The sequence below is a fragment of the Spea bombifrons genome, chromosome 6, assembly GCF_027358695.1.
Source record: "Spea bombifrons isolate aSpeBom1 chromosome 6, aSpeBom1.2.pri, whole genome shotgun sequence".
NCBI lineage: Eukaryota > Metazoa > Chordata > Amphibia > Anura > Pelobatidae > Spea > Spea bombifrons.
The window spans coordinates 48,024,652-48,049,157 of NC_071092.1; the positions used below are offsets into that span (position 1 = coordinate 48,024,652).

The 24,506-nt window shown below is 41.5% G+C and overlaps 1 protein-coding gene across 2 annotated transcripts in view; it reads right to left on the reverse strand.

Annotated features, from left to right (window-relative positions):
- Positions 1–501: 501 nt before the first annotated feature.
- NEGR1 (neuronal growth regulator 1) overlaps positions 502–24,506 on the reverse strand; it is a 203,090-nt gene continuing 179,085 nt past the window's right edge. For both annotated transcript variants that reach the window (XM_053468797.1, XM_053468798.1), the window contains one exon: positions 502–1,921. In XM_053468797.1, coding sequence (XP_053324772.1) covers positions 1,797–1,921 — 125 coding nt within the window. In that variant the 3' untranslated portion in view covers positions 502–1,796. The remainder of the gene's footprint in view (positions 1,922–24,506) is intronic.

The following is a 24,506-nucleotide window of genomic DNA, read 5'->3' on the forward strand; positions in this document are numbered from 1 at the left end:
GGGGGTAGTTATTTAAGGGGTTGTGACACAAGGCTGAGGGGCATTTTGTAGCCCCCTTACCCGGTGTCGTTCCTCCCTCCCTGTTTGTTGTGTTGGGTTGGGGTATTTCTGCTGTCAGGGGGGTAGATTACAGGCTTGTAGGGGGTGTGAATGCTCTGGGGGAGCAGCGTTTGGCGGGGGGTCCCGGAGGGGGTTCCGGGAGCCGCAGGTTTGGGCGTCTTGTCCGTCTCTGTGTGACGGCTCCGCGTTTGCTTCGCAGGCTTTATGTTTTTTATTAATTATTTACGTTTATTGATGTTATTTATTATATTTTTCTGTTCGGTTTGGGGGTCTTTGCTCTGTTAACGCAGTGAGGGGTCGGGCCTAAGGCTCCACGACAACGACTTGGTTAATAAATAAAACTGGCTGCGGCCTTTTCAGCTGAAGTTTCTGGTGTCTGTCGTATGTGTCGTTATGTGTCATGCGTCTATCTGACCCGCAAAGAAAACAAACGCAAATATAATTTTTACCAGAATTTTATTTTCCGCTGAGTAGACCCATTTCCAAATATATCCACTTTTTTTTCTTGACTATTTCAGCTAGTTTCACAAATTCAGTACAAAATCAAGTGCAAAACAATACAGATTCGATGAATTTTTCGGATGGATGATGGAATGGATTGTCACGTTCTCATCTGCACAACATTTTAATTTTTTTAGAACTTTGAATAATACTTTTGAAGAGAAATAGCTCTGAAATCACAAAAAAACACACGTGAGAATTGTGCTATAATTAGGGAATTTGAAAAAAATAAAAAAAAATTCCTGCCAAGACTCAGCAGGAGACGCTATTGCATTTTTTTTTTAACATTTTTTTTTATTGGGTGTCGTTTTCTGCCAACAAAAGAATGTTACATTATCTGCACACGCGTGTTCTCTGCATGGGATGAGAACACGGCTTTGAAATACTGTTCGAGGTACGGACATTTTCATTAGCAAACATAGAAGTCTTTCACACTTGCGCGGGAACATGACATGAATTGCTAAAAATATGATCTGCACGTTTTAAATTAGTGTTTTTCAAATTTGAAATATTTTTTTTTGACCCAATAACCTAGGAAAATCCATTTTATTATAATTAATAATAATAATAATAATTAAACAAAATTATTAAAACTTTATGAAGGCACACCCATGCGTAACACATCAAGTAAAAATTCAAATTTTTTAATTTAAATCGGAATTTCTAAAATATCGATAAATCCAAATATTAAACTTGCAGAAGATGTATCTGAAATGTAACAGGAATTATCTTTTGAAGGCAATATTCTTGTAATAAAAATGGTGGAAATGTTTGATACACATGAGTTCAAAATCTTATTTAGGAAACACAACCCAACGTATGCCCCGGGGAGGTTTAAAGCGTAGAATAATAATATCTGATATTTTTTTTTTTATTATTCTTGATTTTTTTTACATTATTTTTTTTGTAAACCGCAGCAACCCCCGTAGCTCAAAAGTTACGGATTACGAACAAATTTATATCCCTCCTAAAAGTAATTTCAGAGCTTTCACGTTTTTCTTTTTTAAAAAAAGGACGATGTATACTGCTTCCACAACTCAATGCAGCTAATCAAAGAAGGAGGAAAAAAAAAAAGAAGGTATTTACATAATAAGCAATTCTACAAATGCCGATCGTCGCCGTGTAAGCGCTGCCGGTTGTCTCCCGCACCGCTTCGAACGTACAGCGCCAGATTGCATCCTGTCGTCAGCGCTTCCGGAAAAAAAATCTTTAAAGCCTGTTATGGTTCTTTATGTTTATTGTGTAATGATGTTCTTCACATACATTACGCTGGTAAAGGAGGACAAAGCCAAGACGAGGTACCAGCAGGAAAACAAGACTTCCGCTCTCCCCGTGATTCCGTATTGGGCTGTGCTTGGAGCTGGAAAATAAAAAAATAAAAAATAAGAGCAATTATTTACGTCATGCAGAAATATTAATAGGGCTCATTTTTAAGACATAAAGGTGCAAATACACAAAAAAACACATTGACGATGTACTCCTCTGACACTATCTGTTTATTCAGGGCGGGGCTGGTGATGGTTGAGAGGCTCTGGCACTTTAAGGCCACGGCCGCCAGATGACATCAGATGACATCATGTATCTATCTATCTATCTATCTATCTATCTATCTATCTATCTATCATCTATCTGTCTGTCTATCTATCTATCTATCTATCTATCTATCTATCTATCCATCTATCCATCTATCTATTATCTATCTATCTATCTATCTATCTATCTATCTATCTATCTATCTATCTATCTATCCATCTATCTATCTATCTATTATCTATCTATATCTATCTATTATCTAATATCTATCTATCTCTCTATTATCTAATATCTATCTATCTATCTATCTATTATCTATCTATCTATTATCTATCTATATCTATCTATTATCTAATATTTATCCATCTATCTATCCATCTATTATCTAATATCTATCTATCTATCTATCTATCTATCTATCTATCTATCTATCTATCTATCTATCTATCTATCTATCTAATATCTATCTATCTATTATCTATCTATCCATCCACCCATCTATTATATATATATATCTATTTATCTTTCTATCCATCTATGTCCTATTTTCTTTCACCTCAAAGATCTATTTTTGGGGTAAATCCCTATAAGACCCGATTTATGGAATTATGAGGCATGCTGCGGAAACGAGGAGGGTCGAGTCAAAATGATGTTGCTGTAAGTGATGTAAACATCGTAACCGACCCAATGATCCTCATGTCATCAGATTTATGAACATTTGAGAAAATGGAAGCAAATGTCTACAGATAAAATCCCACAATTGCATGAATTATGATGAGCGAGAAGGCACATCGCTCGCTCCCACCGACAAAACATTTTCAGCCACCATAAGATTCCAGCTGTTGTCCCAAACGAACCAAGGAGCGCGTCGTTTTGTGCCAGTCGACTAATTCAAGAGAAAACCCATCAGAGAAAGAATCGGAGACCAGGCAAGCAACGCCAAGCATCTACTCCTCACTCCCTGATTACCCCGCCTGTCCCTCCCCACTCCCCATGAACATTCAGGATTTTTCTAAAGTTGCAGATATTAATAATTCAAAAAGGATCAGAAAATCTAAAGAAAATTGATTAGACATTCGCAGGAAGCTGTTGGGTTTACCCCGGGGTCTATGGGTGGAACTCTGTTTTCAGCTAAGCTCTGGGTAGGGGAGTGCCATTTAGTCATCCTACCCTCTCTGTGCTCATTTTCCACCCACAGCTGTCAACTACTGGCTCTTCAAAGGTCAAAGTTGGGCTAGCCCTGCCCCTCTGCACAATAAGCTCCACCCCTGACCATAGCCACACCCCCAGAAGAGGTCAAGCTCTGGACCGACTATTTAGGGGAAAACAGGGAATTCTGACTCGATTCACTGAGCTAACGAACCAGATGGAGACGATTTTCAGAAAAAAGACGTCTATAGGGAGGTATAAGGAATGACATCATAGGTTTGTGACCGCACGCATCATATTTGTTTTTGGATCGTCCTCACCAATCATACACTAGTGTTTGACCCATCTTATTATTTTTGAAAAATGTCTTTACAAGAATCGCTAAACCAATGGAAACATATCGATTACTTTGTATCTCGTGCCGTATCATTTTTATTGTCTGAAATACGGGAACCCAACTACCCGGCTTCTGCTTCTTGAAAGTGAAATTAATTATACAGGGGAAAAAAAGGCAATAAAATGCGGGTTTGCCATTCCCTGTAACAACCTGCGAATAAGGCTGGAAGCCGCCTGGAACGCGAGGCAGAATACCTGTCTGCCGCTCTCATTAAGCAGCGTTCTGCGGGTAAGAGCCGCTCCGAGCAGGATTTTTTTTCTCTAATAACCGTCACCCGTTGCTTTGTATTAGCGTCCGATCTTGACGAGCGACAGGCCTGCTTTGTAGCGCTGCCACCGAATCTTTCTCGTCACCTGGGTGACTTGGCAACGGCCGCCTTGAAGGTTAGAGAACAGTCGGTTTTTAATTTGTGACCCATCAACGCCATTCGGAAGGACTGCGAGGATGTACTATTGACTCATTACAAGCAGATAAGCGAATATTTCATGTATAATTATAATCTGCCAAGCGCAATGCCCCCCCCCCCGCACTCCTATGATTATAAAGCCTTTGGTGCTTAAAGGGGAAAGACCCCACTAAAACTATAACTAGCATGCTGACCTGGCAACCCCCCCTTTCTCCTCTGGTGCCCCTTCTTCCTCCCATTGCCCACTTTCCTCCCCTAATGCCCCTCTTTCCTCCCCTAATGCCCCTCTTTCCTCCCCTAATGCCCCTCTCTCCTTCCCTGATACCCCTCTATCCCCTCCCGGTGCCCCCTTCCTCCCCTGATGCCCCTCTTTTCTAGGAGGTCAGAATGTTTGCTGGGTATGAGGGTATCGCAGGGTTCTACAGCCCTAAAGCCCCGATAATGTGTATAGAAACAGCAGGAAACGGCTTTATACATTAAACGGGGTAAATAAAACCCCATTATTCTTCTAAATGCCCCCCTCAATTACACAGATACCCCGCAATAGGGCACAAAGTCACATAAAAAGTCTGGGTGCCCCTATTTATAGAACATGTGAAAGGTTTGCGTTAAAAAGGTTTAAATCAGCATAACCCATTGTACTGCGCTGCGCTCTATGCTGCTGCTATATAAATCAATAAATGATAAATACTTATCGAATGCATGAAAAAGGGATATTTCAGTATTAAAGTTACTTGATGTTATTTGGCGTTTACCCTTCTCTCCGCTGATAAATAGATTTTATAACCTTATTAACCCCCGATCTGGGCCCGCGGCCGCGGATGGTAACTACCGGCCCGGTATCGACTGATGTACAGTATTAACCGATTCTCTTGATTATTAAGGCGTCTTTTTTTCTCCTATGGTTTGATTTTTGTTCAGCTTTAGTTGTCAGGATGCCTGAGATCCTAAATGAATGGAATTTAAACAACCTTTACAGAAAAAGATCACAAATAGAATAACATAAATTTTACTTTTTAATGTGGATCTTAAAATTGTTTTGCCGGCAGATCGGCCCCATTCGGCCCGTATATTCTGCTCATTAAAACTGGCGGACTGGATGTTTTTTCTGCCTTTGTATCCAAAGAACTAATTTTTACTTTCCTGACATGGAAGTCGTCCGATAAACGCTTACTTTCTCGAAGCAAAGGAACATGCGTCGCCTTCCCATTGGCTGCCGGTCTCTCCCGGCCACTGAACGGCCGATAATGTAGAAAGAGGCGCGATTTTCCTAACAATATTCTATTTCCAGAAGATGATACATTAACGTCACAGCGACATCTCAGGAGCGCGGCCGTACCCGACGCACGATAAAAGCAGATAATTCCTTTTATGCCTTTAATTGCAGTCTGAAACCAGGTGCGCGTTACATTTCGGGAGCGTTACAGGACGCCTGCGTCCGTCTCGCTGCTCTCTTTTTCTTCCCTGAATTGCTGGCATCAAACAGAGTGATTTCGATAAACGCAGGTACCGCGTATACAGAAGCGGGACTGAAAGCATTAAAGCGCAGGTGCGATACAGACTGTATTCCGCCGCACGCTCTCCATTATCCGCTGACAAGCATTTGCCAAACATGATGGAAAACATTGAACTTTTTGGTATTTGTGCTTTTTTTGGATGTTGCACGTACTTTACTTCCAGTAAGAAACCCAGAACCCGCCGGCAGATCGGCCCCCATCCGGCCCCCGTCTAGTCGCCTGTTTCTCCTGCTGTAACGACTCAAACCTTAATCAGTCGTTGGTTTCGTCTTAGATTCAGGAGCCGTATGTCTATCCCATGCATGTTTAATCCCCTCGCTGTATTACCCTCTACCACTTCTGCTGGGAGGCTGTCCAACAAGGCCATCCATTGGTAGCACGTTCCTGCCACTCTGTTCTTTGTATCACACACACAAAAAAGAAAATATTTTTTAAAAATATATATTTCTATTTCTTGGATTTCAGTAAGAAGCACGATTGTCCAGAAAGTGTTTTATAGGAATGCGAGTTTTTTTGTTAAAATGTCAGCATATTCTGCAGAGTTGTGAGTTTGGGAGCAGTAATCGCAGAGTGAGGAATAACCATCTATTCTCTCCAGATACAAATAATTCCAAGGTAAACAAAAAACAAAGATTCACACAGTCTGGGAGTTTTATGGATGATGAATATTGTAAGAAATAGCCTATGGGCATATAATATCTTAAAGGAGAATTTTCTTCCATTTTTTATTACTAGTTTTGGATAAAAAGAAGTTTATGAAAATATTGCGCTGTTTTCTTTTCTAAGCCATTTGTAGTTTTTGCCCCATAATATAAAGTTTTCAAGCAGCTGCATATCAGCCGTTTGTATGATTCTCGCTCTGTTATCTGACCCCCGATCTACTAAACCCCCCGACTCCTTATCATACTGCCTGTGGGGAACAATAGAATGGCTCAGTCTTAATCACTCAGTTGGACTCTCTGACTAATACAAGTCTATGTAGGAACGGACTTCATTAGCATCGCCATAAAGCATCAGCTCAGTGTGGGGTTTGGGATGGGAAATTCACCCAAAATATTACATGACTGACAGCAACGGCGGCTCCAGGTCTGCAGATAAAGGGAGTTTATTGGGACAAAATGAGATAAAACCTGACATTACTGTATACAGAGCTGGGGGTTATATTACTGTATACAGCGCTGGGGGTTATATTACTGTATACAGCGCTGGGGGTTATATTACTGTATACAGAGCTGGGGGTTATATTACTGTATACAGCGCTGGGGGTTATATTACTGTATACAGTGCTGGGGGGCTATATTACTGTATACAGCGCTGGGGGTTATATTACTGTATACAGCGCTGGGGGTTATATTACTGTATACAGTGCTGGGGGGTTATATAACGGTATACAGCGCTGGGGGGGGTTATATTACTGTATACAGCGCTGGGGGGTTATATTACTGTATACAGCGCTGGGGGTTATTACTGTATATAGCGCTGGGGAGTATATTACTGTATACAGTGCTGGGGGGTTATATTACTGTATACAGTGCTGGGGGGTTATATTACTGTATACAGTGCTGGGGGTTATTACTGTATACAGCGCTGGGGGTTATATTACTGTATACAGCGCTGGGGGTTATTACTGTATACAGCGCTGGGGGTATATTACTGTATACAGCGCTGGGGGTTATATTACTGTATACAGCGCTGGGGGTTATGACTGTATACAGCACTGGGGGTTATATTACTGTATACAGTGCTGGGGGGTTATATTACTGTATACAGCGCTGGGGGTTATATTACTGTATACAGCGCTGGGGGTTATATTACTGTATACAGCGCTGGGGTTATATTACTGTATACAGCGCTGGGGGTTATATTACTGTATACAGTGCTGGGGGGTTATATTACTGTATACAGCGCTGGGGGGGTTATATTACTGTATACAGCGCTGGGGGGGTTATATTACTGTATACAGCGCTGGGGGGTTATATTACTGTATACAGTGCTGGGGGTTATTACTGTATACAGCGCTGGGGGTTATATTACTGTATACAGCGCTGGGGGTTATTACTGTATACAGCGCTGGGGGGTATATTACTGTATACAGCGCTGGGGGTTATATTACTGTATACAGTGCTGGGGGGTTATATTACTGTATACAGCGCTGGGGGTTATATTACTGTATACAGCGCTGGGGGGTTATATTACTGTATACAGCGCTGGGGGCTATATTACTGTATACAGCGCTGGGGGTTATATTACTGTATACAGCGCTGGGGGGTTATATTACTGTATACAGCGCTGGGGGTTATATTACTGTATACAGCGCTGGGGGGGTTATATTACTGTATACAGCGCTGGGGGATATATTACTGTATACAGCGCTGGGGGGTTATATTACTGTATACAGCGCTGGGGGTTATATTACTGTATACAGCGCAGGGGGGGTTATATTAAAGTATACAGCGCTGGGGGTTATATTACTGTATACAGCGCTGGGGGGGTTATATTAAAGTATACAGTGCTGGGGGTTATATTACTGTATACAGCGCTGGGGGGGTTATATTAAAGTATACAGTGCTGGGGGTTATATTACTGTATACAGCGCTGGGGGGTTATATTACTGTATACAGCGCTGGGGGGTTATATTACTGTATACAGCGCTGGGGGTTATATTACTGTATACAGTGCTGGGGGTTATATTACTGTATACAGCGCTGGGGGTTATATTACTGTATACAGCGCTGGGGGGGTTATATTACTGTATACAGCACTGGGGGCTTATATTACTGTATACAGCGCTGTTTTGCTCTAAAGGAGAAGCTCTAGAACGTCTCTGTTTTTTTATACCAGCCGCGTATATTTATGGAGATAGAGATATAATCCGCACTCATTCCAGTTCAGATAATAACCCAACCTTTCTCGTTCTGAGCCCGTTACACGTTATATGACATCAAGCATTAACTCTGCTGTAATGAGTCACGGACACACAATTTAACTCACAGTAAAAGTAATCATCGCCTGCATGGATCGCGCTCCATGAACTTACTAATTGTTGGCAATTTGGAGATTGACGGAGCAGCACAAATTAGAGCTTCCTCGTTAAGTCATTTTCTGGTATTATAACAACTTATCTAGAAAACAGGTGACAAATGCTATGTTTCCTTCCTTAATATTAGGGTCTATCACTTTATTTTGAGACTTGAGGAAAACTTACAGTAATAACAGTAAAGATCCGGAATCCGCTATCAGTGATGTTGTGATATAACATGCACGGCAACGCCAAGAGCCTTCTACACGTCAATCATCGATGTACCTCCAATCTACAAGCTCTTTCTATGTTACTTCTAGCCAGTGAGATTTACCCTCATCTAGAACTATAATCCTCAGAGAAATCACATCTTCTTCTAACGCATTATTCTCTATACAAAGAAACGTATAAACTGCCCCCGTCCGGCCCCCGTCTAGTCGCCCGTTTCTCCTGCTGTAAAGACTCAAACCTTAATCAGTTGTTGGTCTCGTCTTAGATTCAGGAGCCGTATGTCTATCCCGTGCATGTTTAATACCCTAACTGTATTACCCTCTACCACTTCTGCTGGGAGGCTATTCTACTTATCCACCACCCTCTCAGTAAATATTTATAGTTGTAATTTGTAAATATGTTTATAGGATGTCGTTCCCCGGTGTCTGTTTCAGCTCTCTGCAGGTTTCTGTTGAATAGGAGACGCACGTTCCCGGAATAGACACATTTGCTGACAGCAGATAAGCCGGCAGTATCCTTCCATTTCATTATCTTGTCAATTGTTGTTTAACCAAACCTCAGCGTGTTTTTTCCTGCTGATTAAGAGAATAAACTGTTTGCACCTTCTGAAAATGAGAGTCTTACAAAGGAGGAAGTCCTTCTGTGTATTAATAACACAATGACTCCAAATAACTAACTAAAAAAATCATTAGCATCGCCATAAAGCATCAGCTCAGTGTGGTGATTGAGCCGGGAAAGACACCCAAAATATCACATGACTGACAGCAACGGCGGCTCCAGGTCTGCAGATAAAGGGGGTTTATTGGGACAAAATGAGATAAAATCAGGTTTTTGTCACTGACAGATTACTGTATACAGCGCTGGGGGTTATTACTGTATACAGCGCTGGGGGTTATATTACTGTATACAGTGCTGTGGGGTATATTACTGTATACAGCGCTGGGGGGTTATATTACTGTATACAGCGCTGGGGGTTATTACTGTATACAGCGCTGGGGGTTATATTACTGTATACAGCGCTGGGGGTTATTACTGTATACAGCGCTGGGGGTTATATTACTGTATACAGTGCTGTGGGGTATATTACTGTATACAGCGCTGGGGGGTTATATTACTGTATACAGCGCTGGGGGGTTATATTACTGTATACAGCGCTGGGGGTTATATGACTGTATACAGCGCTGGGGGGTTATTATTACTGTATACAGCGTGGGGGGTATTATCATTAATGTATACAGCGTGGGGGGTATTATTAATGTATACTGCACTGGGGGGGTATTATTATTACTGTATACAGTGTGGGGGGGTATTATTATTAATGTATACAGCGCTGGGGGGGTATTATTATTTCTGTATACAGCAGCTGGGTCATTAAGAGCAAAATGTACAAAACAAAATAAATACTTTTGAGAAATCTGGGGATTACGCAGTGCCGGGGATGATGTTTCTAACGCCGCATTTGGCTAAAATGTGTTAAATTCAGTAAAGTAGGTGGATGATCAGCTTTAACGTTCACCTCCCTTCCTAAAAAATACAAATTCCAATCATTCTGTTTACAAAACACTTCCTGCGTTTTCTGCCAAACCGTTCTGCGTGAGATTTTTAAACTTTTCTCGTGGGATTTCTCATTTATGAGGCGCAAATCTGCGCAGGAATGCAAATATATGCAAGAAATCAACTTGAATAACTCAACTCAAAGTGCAAGATTTTCACTGAAGTACCTGGCGGTTCAGCACTTTTTCACTGTAGAGGCGCTTTATTCATATATTTATTCGTATATTTATTCATATATTTATTCGTATATTTATTCATATTGAGGTAACGCATCGCCATAACGTAAACATTACAGGGCCGCTCCAGCCATCATTCCCGCTTTAATGCATCCGATAGCTGAGAAGCCCCTTTAAATTCCCATCGTTTTCTCCTTGCATGGGGGGGTATTTTGCAGAACCCCCCCTATGTGCATTTGCCCCTTTCCTTGCATCTAAGCTTTTTTCCATTCATGAGATGTATTCTGCTGGACGCATCTCATGGCAGTCGGCCCCCGCGCTGGCTCTGCAAACGCTACGAGTGGGGGGGCTGTTCAGATGTGCATGCCCATTTATATGAATTGTGGCCCTTTTTCTGCCTTTTTTTGGCTGCTAAGCAGAATCATTGGGGCATGGAGGATGGTCTTGTCTTCTGCTGGGAGGCTGTTCCACGTATCCACCACCCTCTCAGTAAAGTAAAACTTCCTTCCATTCCTTCCTTCCTCCACGTTTATAAACAAGATGTCCGTTCTGTCTTGGATGACGGAGAAACTCTATTGTTGCATTCTTTTAACTACTAAAAACATTTTAACTAAGAAAGCATTCAAATCCAATGTTTTTCATTATTCTGCTAGAGACATATAACTATTCCTTGCTACCTGCCGCCCGGCCTTGGGATCCCTTTCCTGCTACAAATTACTGCCGACTGTTTTCAGCGCGTCCCAAAGCTAAATAATCCTGTGGATGAGCAAATAAGCCCCAAAAAACACTTTCAAAAATAGACATTTTAATATTTTATTTTTATCAAAGTTAAGAGTTAATAGAAGAAAATTCAAAATCAAATCAATATTTGTTGATCACCCTTTGCCTTGAAAATGGCATCAGTTCTCCTAGGAAGACTCGTCCAGTCCTGTGGATTTGGTTGCTTCGCTTTCTTCGTGTATTCCCAGGCAGACTCGATGATGTTTAGATCAGGGTTTTGTGGGCCAAACCATCGCTTCCAGGTTTCCTTGTTCTTCTTTCGGCTGAAGATAGTTCTTCTTGGCTGTATGCTTGAGGTCGCTGTAATGCAGCAGAATACATTTGGCCGGAGCCGGTGACCCCGCTGGACATCTTCCAATTGTGGAGGGGAGGGGGGGGATGATGTATTTTTCATCTGCTGCATTAAGTTTCCCCGGCCGATCACCGCGTCTACGCTCCTCGACATTGTCCGTATCGGAGCTTCTTCAAAAGACCTTGGATAGAACATCTGGAAACTCTGTCTGCCTTAGAAGGTGTAACTACCCTGTGTGTTGTTGCTGTGCTCAGTGCTTCTATGATGTATGACGTTTGATATTAAGCATTAAACCTTGTTAGTGAGTGTGGCTGTTTCTGTTTCAGTTAATGATTGTGTTTCAGCCCATATGTTAAATTGGTGATCTGTTTGATTTAATTGATTATTGATACACCTACCTATACACCTGGATAGACAGTACTTTAATATGCAAATAATGCTCTAACCTGACTGTGGTGGCCCTCCTCCTCCTCCATGGTCCAACTATTCATGTCACTGATTGGCTGCTGAAAGCCCCCTTAAAGCAGCCAATGAGTGGCAGGACATTTTTCCCAGTGGGAGTACTTTACATGCATGCGCAGTGCCCCTACCAGCAGCATTCCCCAAGCCAGCTCTGACACAGACTGGAGTTAAGTCCGTGATGTGGAGGGAGATGTGCTCCGCTGAATATGGGGGTGGTTTAAAGGGGCAATACATATGGGGCAATCTACACAACGCACACATGCATTTGCGACTGGAGCGCCACGTAAATTTAAAGGGACCTCTCGGCTATCATATGGATTAAAATGCCCTGAAGATTCCAGATTGTAAACTCACAAACCCACTTTGCCTAATGGATCAGGCCAGCTTATTCTGTTAGTTTTAGTTTTGTTGGATCATTTAAATGCATGGACTGTAAGAAGCGCTGCAAGAATTGTTAGAGCTATAAGAGATATTAATAATAATGATAATAATGATAATAATAATGATAATAATGATAATAATAATGATAATAATAATAATGATAATAATAATGATAATAATGATAATAATAATAATGATAATAATAATGATAATAATAATAATGATAATAATAATAATAATAATGATATGACGGCCGGAGTGTCCATTTCAAAAAGTGAGATGCAACAGCAGCGTCAGAAAATGTACAGAATATGGAATGGAAAGAACAGAAGGTACGGTCCTATCGGATCAGACGATGTTCAGATTTATGATAAAAACAACTGGAAAAAAATTGAAGGTCAAGAGCGATATTACCATGGCGATTTATTTAGCTGCCGATTTACTGAGTATTAAAGGCAGAAAAGCCACAGAGCGTAGCTTTCAAGCTGATACAGAATATAGCTGAGATGGGGTGTTTATTACCAACATTAACAAAATACATACATAGTGTGTCTATACAGTATATAGATAGATATATATACTGTAATGTAAATGCATATATACTGTATATATATATATATATATACTGTATATACAACAAAGCAAGTCAGCGCGCACCCAGCAAATTCATACTGCAAAATCTATTAAAAACACAGTCATTTTGTCTGAGGTTACTTGAAAAATACAACAAATGGCTTCCAATATTTCAAATGCCCAGCATTGTAAGTTTCGGCATGGCCGGGCTTCACCCAGACTCTTTATGAGACTCTGTGCCCCTGGGGTATTTGTGTAACTGGGTGGGGTGTTTGGAAGAATAATAATGGGGTTTATTTTACCCCGTTTAATGTACAAAGCCGTTTCCTGCTGTTTCTATACACATTATCGGGGCTTTTAGGGCCGTAGAACCCTACGATCCCCTCATACCCAGCAAACATTCTGACCTCCTACAAAAGAGGGGCATCAGGGGATTTGGGAGCAGGACTGGCCATGCTAAATAGGGACACTTGGGAGGTGTGTAAATATCCATGTTTGTTATGTAGGGGTGTAAGATGATGTGGGGCAGTTTCAGCAGTAGAATGTAGCGTATCTCTTCAGTCTTATTTTAGTGATTCGAGGGGTTAATTTGATTTTAAGCACATGGGTGATTATGGCAGTTCTGCTCTCGGGTTCCTGTGAGGCCGCGCATGGCGTTTCAGATCAGACAGATATCACGGACTGACATGGCTGCCACGGGTAATCTCCATCATTTCCTTCCCCGAAAACAAACCACGGAGTTTCTACCGCGCAGTCCTTATCTTAATTGGGAAGCGTCTGTGTAACAAAGAACGCTATAAAAACGCAATTGTGAACGTCTCGGACTCTACTGAGGGAAAAAAAGGAAACACGCGGGAAATAAAGCAGCGTCTCGGCCTCGATTTATCCGAAAAACAAGAAGAAGAGGTAGTTCTGGGGCCAAAACTCTGCAACGATACGAGCGTCCCGGAGGTCTGACGGGGGCTGGGACCGGGGTACCGATAATGTGCGGATAACGCGGAAACAATGCGCTTAACAAAGCAAGAATAATTCACTTACTGATACAGGCAGAGCTGCTAGTTTTTTAATATAATAATATTGTATTTATTACCGGTGGGGTATTCTGGCCGGGGGCAGAAAGTCCAGGGGGGTTGAAGTCCCTCTAATACAAAATAGAGTTCCTTGTAGCTCAAAAGGATGATTAGAAGGAAGGTCACTGATCTCCAACCCTAACCCTTTACCACCTAACCCTCTAACCGTAATCCTCTAACCCCCTAACCTTTTAACCCTCTAACCCCAACCAGCCAGTAACACTATGGAGCAGACATAGGCCCCATAGGATGCATTAAAAGGTGCTATGTGCCTTCTGATATGGAGCAGCAAGTTATGATGTCATATGTCAGCACTTAGAAGAAGGACATGGCGAAGGGGGCTGCTGGGGCAGCACTAAAGGTAAATACCCCACATGTTCCTACAATATATATGCGATAAAACAGAGCAATTCTAAATGTTGAGCAGTCGCCATTAAATGTTTTTGCTGGCGTTTTTGCAACAGAATTTTTCCTTTAAAAGCTTGTCTTAGAAACTATATTTGGGCCGCTGGGACATTGTTACGAGCATCATCATTAAATCTGATCGCCAAAGATCTTAAAGTGACGGCCTACTGTTCTAAAAGGCCACACAAACCATGAATGTATATTAACAAAAACAATATTTACCTTCGTAAGACTCAACTTTCTGTTTCAATTTTTTTAATCGAGAAACGCCGAAATAAAAAAAGAAATTAGATCCACCACCTATTTTCACTTAAAATTGTTAAATTTAAGCGCATCACGTAAAAAAAAAGCTGATTTACACGATGCGTTTTTCTTTGCACACACGTTTTATTTAATTAAACCGGCGAGAGTCACGGAGGAAAATATATCTCTCAGCTGGAGACGCGTCAGAAGAATGTCAAGAGAGCACAAAATAAGGTGTCATTGGCACGATTTTCATTTCTCTCTCAAGCGGCGGAGATAAACTCCCAAATATTGTGTTACTCTTGTATTCGCTGCAGATTTATAACTTTCAAATTGCATGTTGACAGCCTATAAAAAGTATTAGGGTGATGAGTTGAGATGGAATAGATAATCGACTTGAAGTTTATCATAACTGACATTGAACGTTTTGACCATGAGAAACTTTATCAAGAACTGAAATTGAAAACGGCTCTTGGCTACCTGAAGAAGATCGTTTTAATGACCTTTCTTCTTGGACAGATTTAAACGGAATGGCTTGGAATTTTCTTCTTTATCGTTAAATGAGAATTTTCATAACCGCCTACTGAATATTTTACAAGTGTTTTTATATTTTAGCGTGGGGGGGGAAGGGGCTAAAATCAAGGCTGTATATTTTTGAAAATCAAAATGTGGTTTAAAGAAATTTTGAGATGGGGTCCAACAGGGTATATTTTTTACCAAACAAGGAGATCACTTTCCTAAAACCTGCGTGTTACAGATCCAAACATGAAATAAGCTTATATAACAGTGTTTACAGATTGAAATAAGCAATATATATATTAGACCCCCCCTTTTTGTGTATACCATGGGAGCAGCCGTCTGAACTTCCTGTTCTTGCGATCTGCATGATTTTTTCTCCCCAGTAATCAACCCTATTGTTAAATTGCTGATTGGTTCAGATAGCCTTTAAGAAGGTGGGGAGGAGAATAGAGAAAAACCTCAGGACAGAAATCTGATAATATAAAACAAAGTGAGGAGAGGACTAACTGTCTATAAGGGTGGGGCTATCTCCGGATAGCTTAAAACTGTATGGGAGTGAAGGCGGAATAGGGCGTGGCTAAATCCTGAAAAGGAGGGCTGTCAAACGGAGAACTGGAAAAACAAAGCTCCGCCCCCAGAGGCTCCAGCCATAACCTGGAGCATTCCTAGGTATGCTGAACAGGAAGCTGCGTACGGCATTAACAGGAAGTGGAGAGAAAATAACATTTCCCTGCTTTAATATGTCCTCTTTAAATCTCTTTTATCCAATCGGATGGGAGTATTTCACTTTACTGTCATTTCCATGCATGAATATATATGTAAAATAAAAGCTTATTGCTTCTTTAATGACTTTAAATACATTCTCTTTCTCTCTGTTATGTCTCAATTAAGCCAAAGCCACTAAATAAAAGAAAAAGCTGTTTTTACTGCTAACATTTTGAATTTTTTTATATATTTTTTACATCGTCGTGCCGTTGTGACACCACACAACAATAAAGGACCGAAAATACGGCGCAATCCTTTATCCGCGGGTTTATTACCCGAGCCCATTAAACGTTATGAGATGTTCTCTTTCGCACTTGGAAAAATCGCCCATTGAAAAAGATACATTAATAATGCACGGAATTCTCGTGATTTGGCTAAATGTAGCCTTTAATAGGTATGTTCATTACAAACTATTCAAAGGAAATGACTAGGATTTTATGCCCTAATCTAATTCTCATCTGCACTGCGGTTTGACTCGGAAATGCTAAATTTCATCTCTTTTTTCCCAAAGTGAGATTATTCGAAGCGTCTGACGGGGGCCGTCATATCCGTAATTGTCAGCAGCTGTTTGTCCAACCTCTTATCCGAGAGGCACGATTCATGTCGCCATCTGCAGCTCCGACCACTTGGAAACTTCTCCAGCGCTGGCTTCGCAGAAAAGCTGCTGCTCGGCCGTAATATGCTGCCATCTTGAAGCAATTATGCCATTTATAACACGGAGATAATCCTGTCATTTCTTTACAATCCGCGAAGCTCAGCTGCAAGGCAATGCTGCAAAAAAAAAAATCATCCCTGGAATTCCATGCAATGTACATGAATTTCTTTTTTTTTTTGTAATTCTACTGCCAGGATTGCACACTGGATTTCCAGTTTCTGGCCAATTCTGATGTCAAAATGTCTTCCAGCTGCTCTTGGTATCTGGGCACCGGGGAGAGAACATTTTCAGACTGACTTGGATGAGCAAACAGAAATTCCTCCTCTTTGTTCCATATTTGTTGTTTTTATGAGTCCAGTAGAAAAAAAAAAATCACAAAAAAATAAAAAATAAATAAAATCCTGAATGCAATTTTTAGGTAAAATGGGTTTTGTTTCTAAGAGCAAAAAGAAATAAAGCATAGCTGGTTAATGAGTATGTAGGGAGTATGTTTGTCAAGTCAAGAAGAAACACTGGCAGAGGATGCTCCACGGTGATGTCCGCCCTCAGAGACCCACCAGCATATGTCAGTTTGATTCACAGTCTCTGGGTGAAGGTGGAGAAGATGAGGGGTTTGGTTAAAAGTTTCATTTGTTAATGTAATTATTTATTTATTAGCGGAGGGGGGAGTATTCTAAGAGTTTTTGGGCAAGGACATGCAAGTTCAGGTTGAATTCACATGCCCTCGCCTGAAACTTACAAAAATGCAGTCATGGGCTCGCACGTCTCTTAAAACAAATCGCAGGTTAGGTTAGTGGTTTTTTTTTTTTTTGGCCCTTGATTATCTTCGGTGCAACATTTATTTTCTGCTGACTGAAAATCTTAACAAGCCCAAGACAATTTTCTAGAAGGATCCTTCTATCCTCTGCCTCTGTTGAGGAGTCTTTAGTTAAAGTTGACACCTTTTATTAGGTCAGCATAGAAAAAGATACTTCAGCCTCGAGAGCTCAGAGGAATTATTTCAACTAAAGGTTTATGAGGTCCCAAAAGTGTTTCGATGTTAGTCCAATAAAAGGCATCACATTTTTTTCTTGGGGCAATACAGGAATTTTAATTTTTCTTTTATTTCTAAGTAAAATAAGTTTATTTTTTAGTAATAGCACTGACCTATCCACGATCCTCTGCTATTTGTGAAGTCAGTTCTTGAGACCTGGAAGCCTCTTGGTGATTGGAAGACGATACCTGTCACATGTGACGCTGCGTGCAACAGGATCACGTAAATATTTATGACGCAAATGGCAACAATGGTGTCTTTTTTTTGTGACATTACTGTGACGACATCAGCTGCAGCAAGTACTGGATCCACTGCACATAAATCACATGGGAAACAAAGTCTAAGGATAAGAGAGACCTCAACAGACATGCAAGAATAAGTCTGTGGGGCTGGGGTCACCTGGATATTTATGTATAAAGCAAAATACAGGGAACAGCCTCCCAGCAGAAGTGGTAGAGGCTAATACAGTGAGGGTATTAAACATGCGCGGGATAGACATATGGCTCCTGAATCTAAGACGAGACCAACGACTGATTAAGGTTTGAGTCTTTACAGCAAGAGAAACGGGCGACTAGACGGGGGCCGGATGGGGCCGATCCGCCGGCAGGTTCTGGGTTTCTATGTTTTCAGCTACATGAAAAAAGGAGCTAAGCCACGGACTCAATTAGCAGAAATATAAACATAAAAAATAAAGGTTTATAGAATAACCCTGTTTAAGGTACCAGACGTGGGAGACCTTGTTATCTTTTGGCTTAGAAAATCTGCCTGACTTCTAAGGTGATTTAATGGAAAAAGAAATAGATATAAAAGAATATTGATTTCGGAACAATACAAAAAACTTTAATTATTGCAAAAGTATTGTTCCCCAAAGAGCAGAAAATAGGAAAAAGAAAAAAAAAAAGAATAATTCCAGCTGCCTTTTAAATGCAATTTTCTCTTCCCACAAAGTGACTGCCCTGCTCTCCACTTAGCCTCCCAACATGGAGCTCTACATTGTAACCGTGTCCTTGCATAAAGCCGCGTATTATCTCTGCAATAATACTCACTTATGAAGTGCACTTAGTAGCACTGAAGAATAAAACAGGTTCTATAGATCAAGCTTGATGTAAGTGCCATCCGTGCCGAATTTGTCATTTCTGCTTACAAAATTAAGTGAAAAAGTGAGGATTCTTTTGGACACATTGCGGTGTGTTTTATAACACTTACAAGGCAATTATGTTACAATGTTTTTTTTCTTTAGTGTTCAGACAGTTCGAATCTGTCACGTGTGCCGCGGAGAAAATAACTCGGCTTACGTCATTCTGCGCAGGGAGCAATCATCTTGTGACATTGTTTGCCACCCTTGGCATGTATTCTTCCAGATGCTGTAGGGCACAACGGAGCTGATCAAGATAGCACCAAAAACGGAGAACATTTTAGAAATGTTATATAAGAGGGTTTTTGGCTGTTATTTAGTTAAAAACATATGAGGTTACAGATGATGATACTTGGTGGTTACTGAAGAGCTAAAGCAATGTGTATACCTATGATATGTTAATGAACCGTGGCATCTGCCGCTGGCAGGTTGCCGGTACGTTCGGATCTAGCGGGTGAAGTGGCCCAGGTCGGCAGTTGAACAAACTTCCTATCTGCGTATGGATCTGCTGTAACAACTGTTGTGTTTTTTCTTCCACTTGTAGACAGGAATCAGAGGGGTAACACCAAGTGTAAGAATGAATCAGCGGTGTAACACCAAGTGTAAGAATGAATCAGTGGTGTAACACCAAGTGTAAGAATGAATCAGCGGTGTAACACCAAGTGTAAGAATGAATCAGAGGTGTAACACATGAATCAACAAGTGTAAGAATGGATGCGTTGAGGTAGGAGAACATGGTGCAGTGTGCCAAGGGGTCACTACTATGATGGTGGCAAAACTGGTTGGGGGAATCGCAGATCTCTTTAAAACCAGCCCTTGGGGGACAGTTTTGCTTGTTGCATCCGTGAAGCTGCTTCTACCCAGCAAACAGCCTGAGCTCCTAGAAAAGAGGGGGATCCGGGGACAAAAGATGGACCCAGACATTCAGAGACCAAAGCAGAGCTGGTCAAACTAGATTGGGACACTTGGGAGGTATGCCATCAAAAATTCAAGAAAATGATTGGATTCATGATGTGTATCTCACTTCAAACTGTTTATTAAATGTGATGCGTCTGTTTTTAAGGCGTCTCTTTTTTCCCATTCATTACAAGCATCTTCTGAAATGTGAGTGCACTCGATAACGCATTCATAAAAGTGATATACGGCGCTCTCAATCCAAACGTCTGTAATATACGATTCAATGAAAACGCGAGAACATTATTCTGGCTGGAAGCATAAATCATAAAATACGTCAGTCTGGTAATTTTACATTTATTATTTTCGTTAGTAAATGCTAAGGCCGTCCTTATTCCCCTACAATAAAAACTAGCCAGCCTTTTCAGCAAAGCTGATTACCGTCTCCACCGGCCGCTATTTGCAATAAAATCCCATAACTCATCAGAATTTGAGCTATTTGTTCTTAACACACAGGCTATTTTTTTTTTATATATATAAAAATGCTGAACGTGATATTAAGTATTTATCAAAATCCTGAGAGTTCAGACGTGGGGCGGAGGATAGCTGTAACTTTCAAAGCCGATTGAGAAATACATATATATCTATATATATATATATATATAGATATATATATATATCGCGCATGCCGGTAGCAGGGCGCTTTAGATGCATGGGGTGGAAACGTCTGAAAAATGAATTTTGTTGAACATTTAAGTTCCTGCAAAATAATTGCATCCTTTGGGGCTTTAAAGGCACAGGCCGGCCATCACATGCACTTTAATGTATGAGAACTGAGAGGTCCCTATAAATTTACCGTATTGGCTCGGATATAGGCCGCCCCCGTATATAGGCCGCACCCTAAAAGTTTGGTGCTTTTTTAAAGAAAAAGTTTTTTTTCTTTAAAAAAGCACCAAAAAAAACATGCTGCCACTGTCCTCCCCCCCGAGATATGCTGCCACTGTCCTCCCTCCCCGAGATATGCTACCACTGTCCTCCCCCCCGAGATATGCTGCCACTGTCCTCCCTCCCCGAGATACGCTGCCGCTGCCCTCCCTCCCCGAGATCCGCTGCCCTCCCTCCCCGAGATCCGCTGCCCTCCCTCCCCGAGATCCGCTGCCGCCCCTCCCCGCGATACGCTGCCGCTGTCCTCCTCTGCCCCCCCTCCTCGACTTACCGGAGCAGACTCCCGGGTGTCTTCAGGGCCGGCGAGGGACATCTACGCAATACGCGTATGCAACTTCCGGTACCGTTACCGGAAGTTGCATTTGCGTATTGCGTAAATGTCTCCCGCCGGCCCCGCAAGACACCCGGGAGTCTGCTCCGGTAAGTCGGGGGTGGGCAGAGGTAAAACGCTTAGATAACCTCCCGTGCCGGCACCCCCCCCCCCGTGGGAAGTGCTGGCAGGGGAGGCTGTCTGAGCGTATCGGGGAGAAGGATGCAGGTCCCCTGCACCGCTGCGGGGGATCTGTATCTTAACCCCGCTGCCTGCCCGGCGCCCGGGACTGCATGTCCCGGGCGTCGGGCGCTAGACCCCGAATATAGGCCGCACCCCCACTTTAAAAACTTAAAGTGGGGGAAAAAAGTGCAGCCTATATTCGAGCCAATACGGTATATTGTGTCTCCCCACCCCCCTTGTAAATGCATTACAGTATTCTGCAGAAACCCCCAAGGTGCATTTGCCCCTTTATCTGCCCCCGGCTATTTTAGACAAGCACACGGCAAAGAAAAAAGGGTCTTTTCAGACCCCCGTGCGCATGCGTGGCCGCTACTACCAATGATTTCAATGAGAGTGTTTCTTGCCACTGATTGGCTGCTTCAAGTGATGAATTGCCAGGTCACTGAGGAGGAAGGCAGCTGCAGCTACAGGGCTGCAGCTGCTATCTCAGTTAAGCATTTTTATTTAATATGCAGAATCCCCCACGTGTTTAGAGGGGGGGCACCGAGAACCATTTAAAGGGACCTCTCTGCTATCATATACATTAAACTGTCCCTTTAAAAAAGGGAGAATTATTTTTTTATATATATTTACACAGTTTATTTTAACAAATTACCTCATTGGCACGACTGACGATTTCAGGTTTTCTTCAAAATAATGCAAATAATCTGAGATTTACACAGAGTTATATATTGAAATTAGAATTCCTCCCCGAGCCCACATTTTCATATTCAGACAGAAAGGTTTAGAAAGTCCGTTAAATTGTCCGTCACATTGCCCCTCTAACACGCACAAAAATGGGAGAACGAGTCCCACCAGCAGGACACCAGTAAATCACTAGGCTTCCAGTATAAAAAGAACGGGTTATAACATGGTTGCATCGCCATGGTAACTATGGACAAATAAAGCAGTGACTAGCCATTTATTAAACTCAAAGGTTACGGTTAAAAGGGCCTTGTCCAGAAAAAAAATAATTAATTATAAAAAGGTCAACGTGTGACCGAGGGGGTAACCAATTTCCAGTGGGAAGAGAAAAAATCCCAGTGCAAAAAAAAAAGGCGCTGGTTCTTCAGAATTCTAATTTCTTCTGTCTGAGAACCGGGCTCTAACGTTCCGCCGGCTTCGCGTGGCATTGGGAATTTAGAATAATAAGAAACCTAGTCATTTTTGGTGACCCCGGTTTCTGATTTGTGAGAATGGTATTTTGTTTTAAAGGTGAATTGTCACATCTGAGATGAAATCGGAATGTAACGCATCGCTTGCGCTATTATTATCTTTATTTACTGCTCTGTTTTTAAGTTATTTGGATTTATATTTTGCTTTAATATATTTTGCGTTTAAGTTTTATTATCCACATGCAAATTCCCCTCCGTTTCCCATGATCCCTCAGTGCGGACAGCATTGGAATCCCAATGGTCAGCCCGAGCAGGAAGTTGTAAGCCACTTCTTGTTCTTTGCCTCTCGCCAGCCCGAGCAGGAAGTTGGAAGCCGCTTCCTGTTCTCTCCCCGCGTTGTTTTAGCGGACGCTGCATGAGCCTCTAGCGCTAGAGATTGTTTCCAGCCGCGCTGGTCCCTCCGTAACGCTACTATCACAAATATCTCACAGCGACTGGGCGATTTAACCCTTTGATGGGGCAACAAGATGGTGTCTCCCACATCTAGGTAATAAATATTCTGATTAATAAACTGTATTCCACTGTAAGAAGTATGGAAAGGGATGGCCTATTATACAGTATATTAGGTAGGTATGGACATAAGGTCTACTAATTTGTATATATTTTTTATTATTACATCCAAAAGAATTTATTCCATGTATTCACAGTTTCCAATGTTTTAGTTTACTGAGAGGGTGGCAGATAAGTGGAACAGCCTCCCAGCAGAGGTGGTAGAGGGTAATACAGTGAGGGTATTAAACATGCATGGGATAGACATACGGCTCCTGAATCTAAGACGATACCAACGACTGATTAAGGTTTGAGTCGTTACAGCAGGAGACACGGGGACTAGAATGCTACTGTTCTATGCTATAATTTTTATTATCATGTTTTGTTGCTCTCCGCTGCGTCTTCAGGTGATCACAGATCTCTCAAGTGAACGTTAACCGAAAGGTTTTCAGCAGCTACTCTTGCCGGCGCGTCTTCCTATTTCATTAGATCGCAAAAGGAAACAAAGCTAAAAAAAATCCATATTTCTGTTCTTTTACGCAAACAAAGACTATTCCATGCTGTGTGAAAAATCCACTAGCGGGAATGTAGTAAATCAGTCTGCTGCGGTAAAATCCCAGCCGCGCATCCGGAGTACGATGATGCAATTATACACACGCTGGCCTCGTCAGGCGACTCGCGGTCATTCGCGCCGCTGCTGGTGACATAATCGAGGTTTTGTGCCAACTTAATTACTGAAGGTGGTTCTTAGATAAACTGATTTATACCCCACTCTGGCTTTCATGTCAAGAGAAGTAAAGTGCTGGGATGTGCGTTACATCTCAATGACAAGTCTGCCCGACTCCGACCCCGGGAGATTAATAATAATAATAATAATACGTAATAATAATTAATACGTAATAATAAATTATTAATTATTCCATTAAATAATTATTAAATAACTATTATTATTTTAGGAAAGCAACAGGAATCAGAATCTTCGTATCCAACGAACACGGCCGGAGCTGGGTGAACCATTGGAAAAATTGACCCAAATTTATGCTTTTTAGATAATCTGCATATGGACATTAGTGGGTGTGTAAGGACTGGATGCAAACATAAAAATATGCAAATATTTTGATAAGAAGTGGGATCTCCCCATCCACCTAAAGATACCCACTGCCTTTAAAATCAGGACAGTGTCTGACAATCGGGACTGTCCCATGGAAAACGGGATGGTTGGGAGGCATGCTATAAAGACATTGTCTAGGTTCTCATATACCGCGTGGCACAGAATTAAGGAAAGAATCTGTATTTTTCACTTTGCTGAAATGGCATACTTTGTTTTTATTTGCAGTTTTTCGATAGGTAAACATGGACCGTATCAGATAGAATGCTCTCAGATTGTAGCAGGGAAGCTGTATATTTAAACTTTAGAATCTGTATATTTTAACAAACAGACTTGAAATAGATACATTTAAAGGATTTTCCACAAAAAAACGCTTTAATTTCTTAATGAAAACAAGAACATATGAAACCAAAAGCAGAGTGACTTCATAGCCTACTGCACACCAGCTTGGGACTAAACTTTTACATCCCTTGTACCCTAGAGAAAAAGTCTCCATCAACATATCAG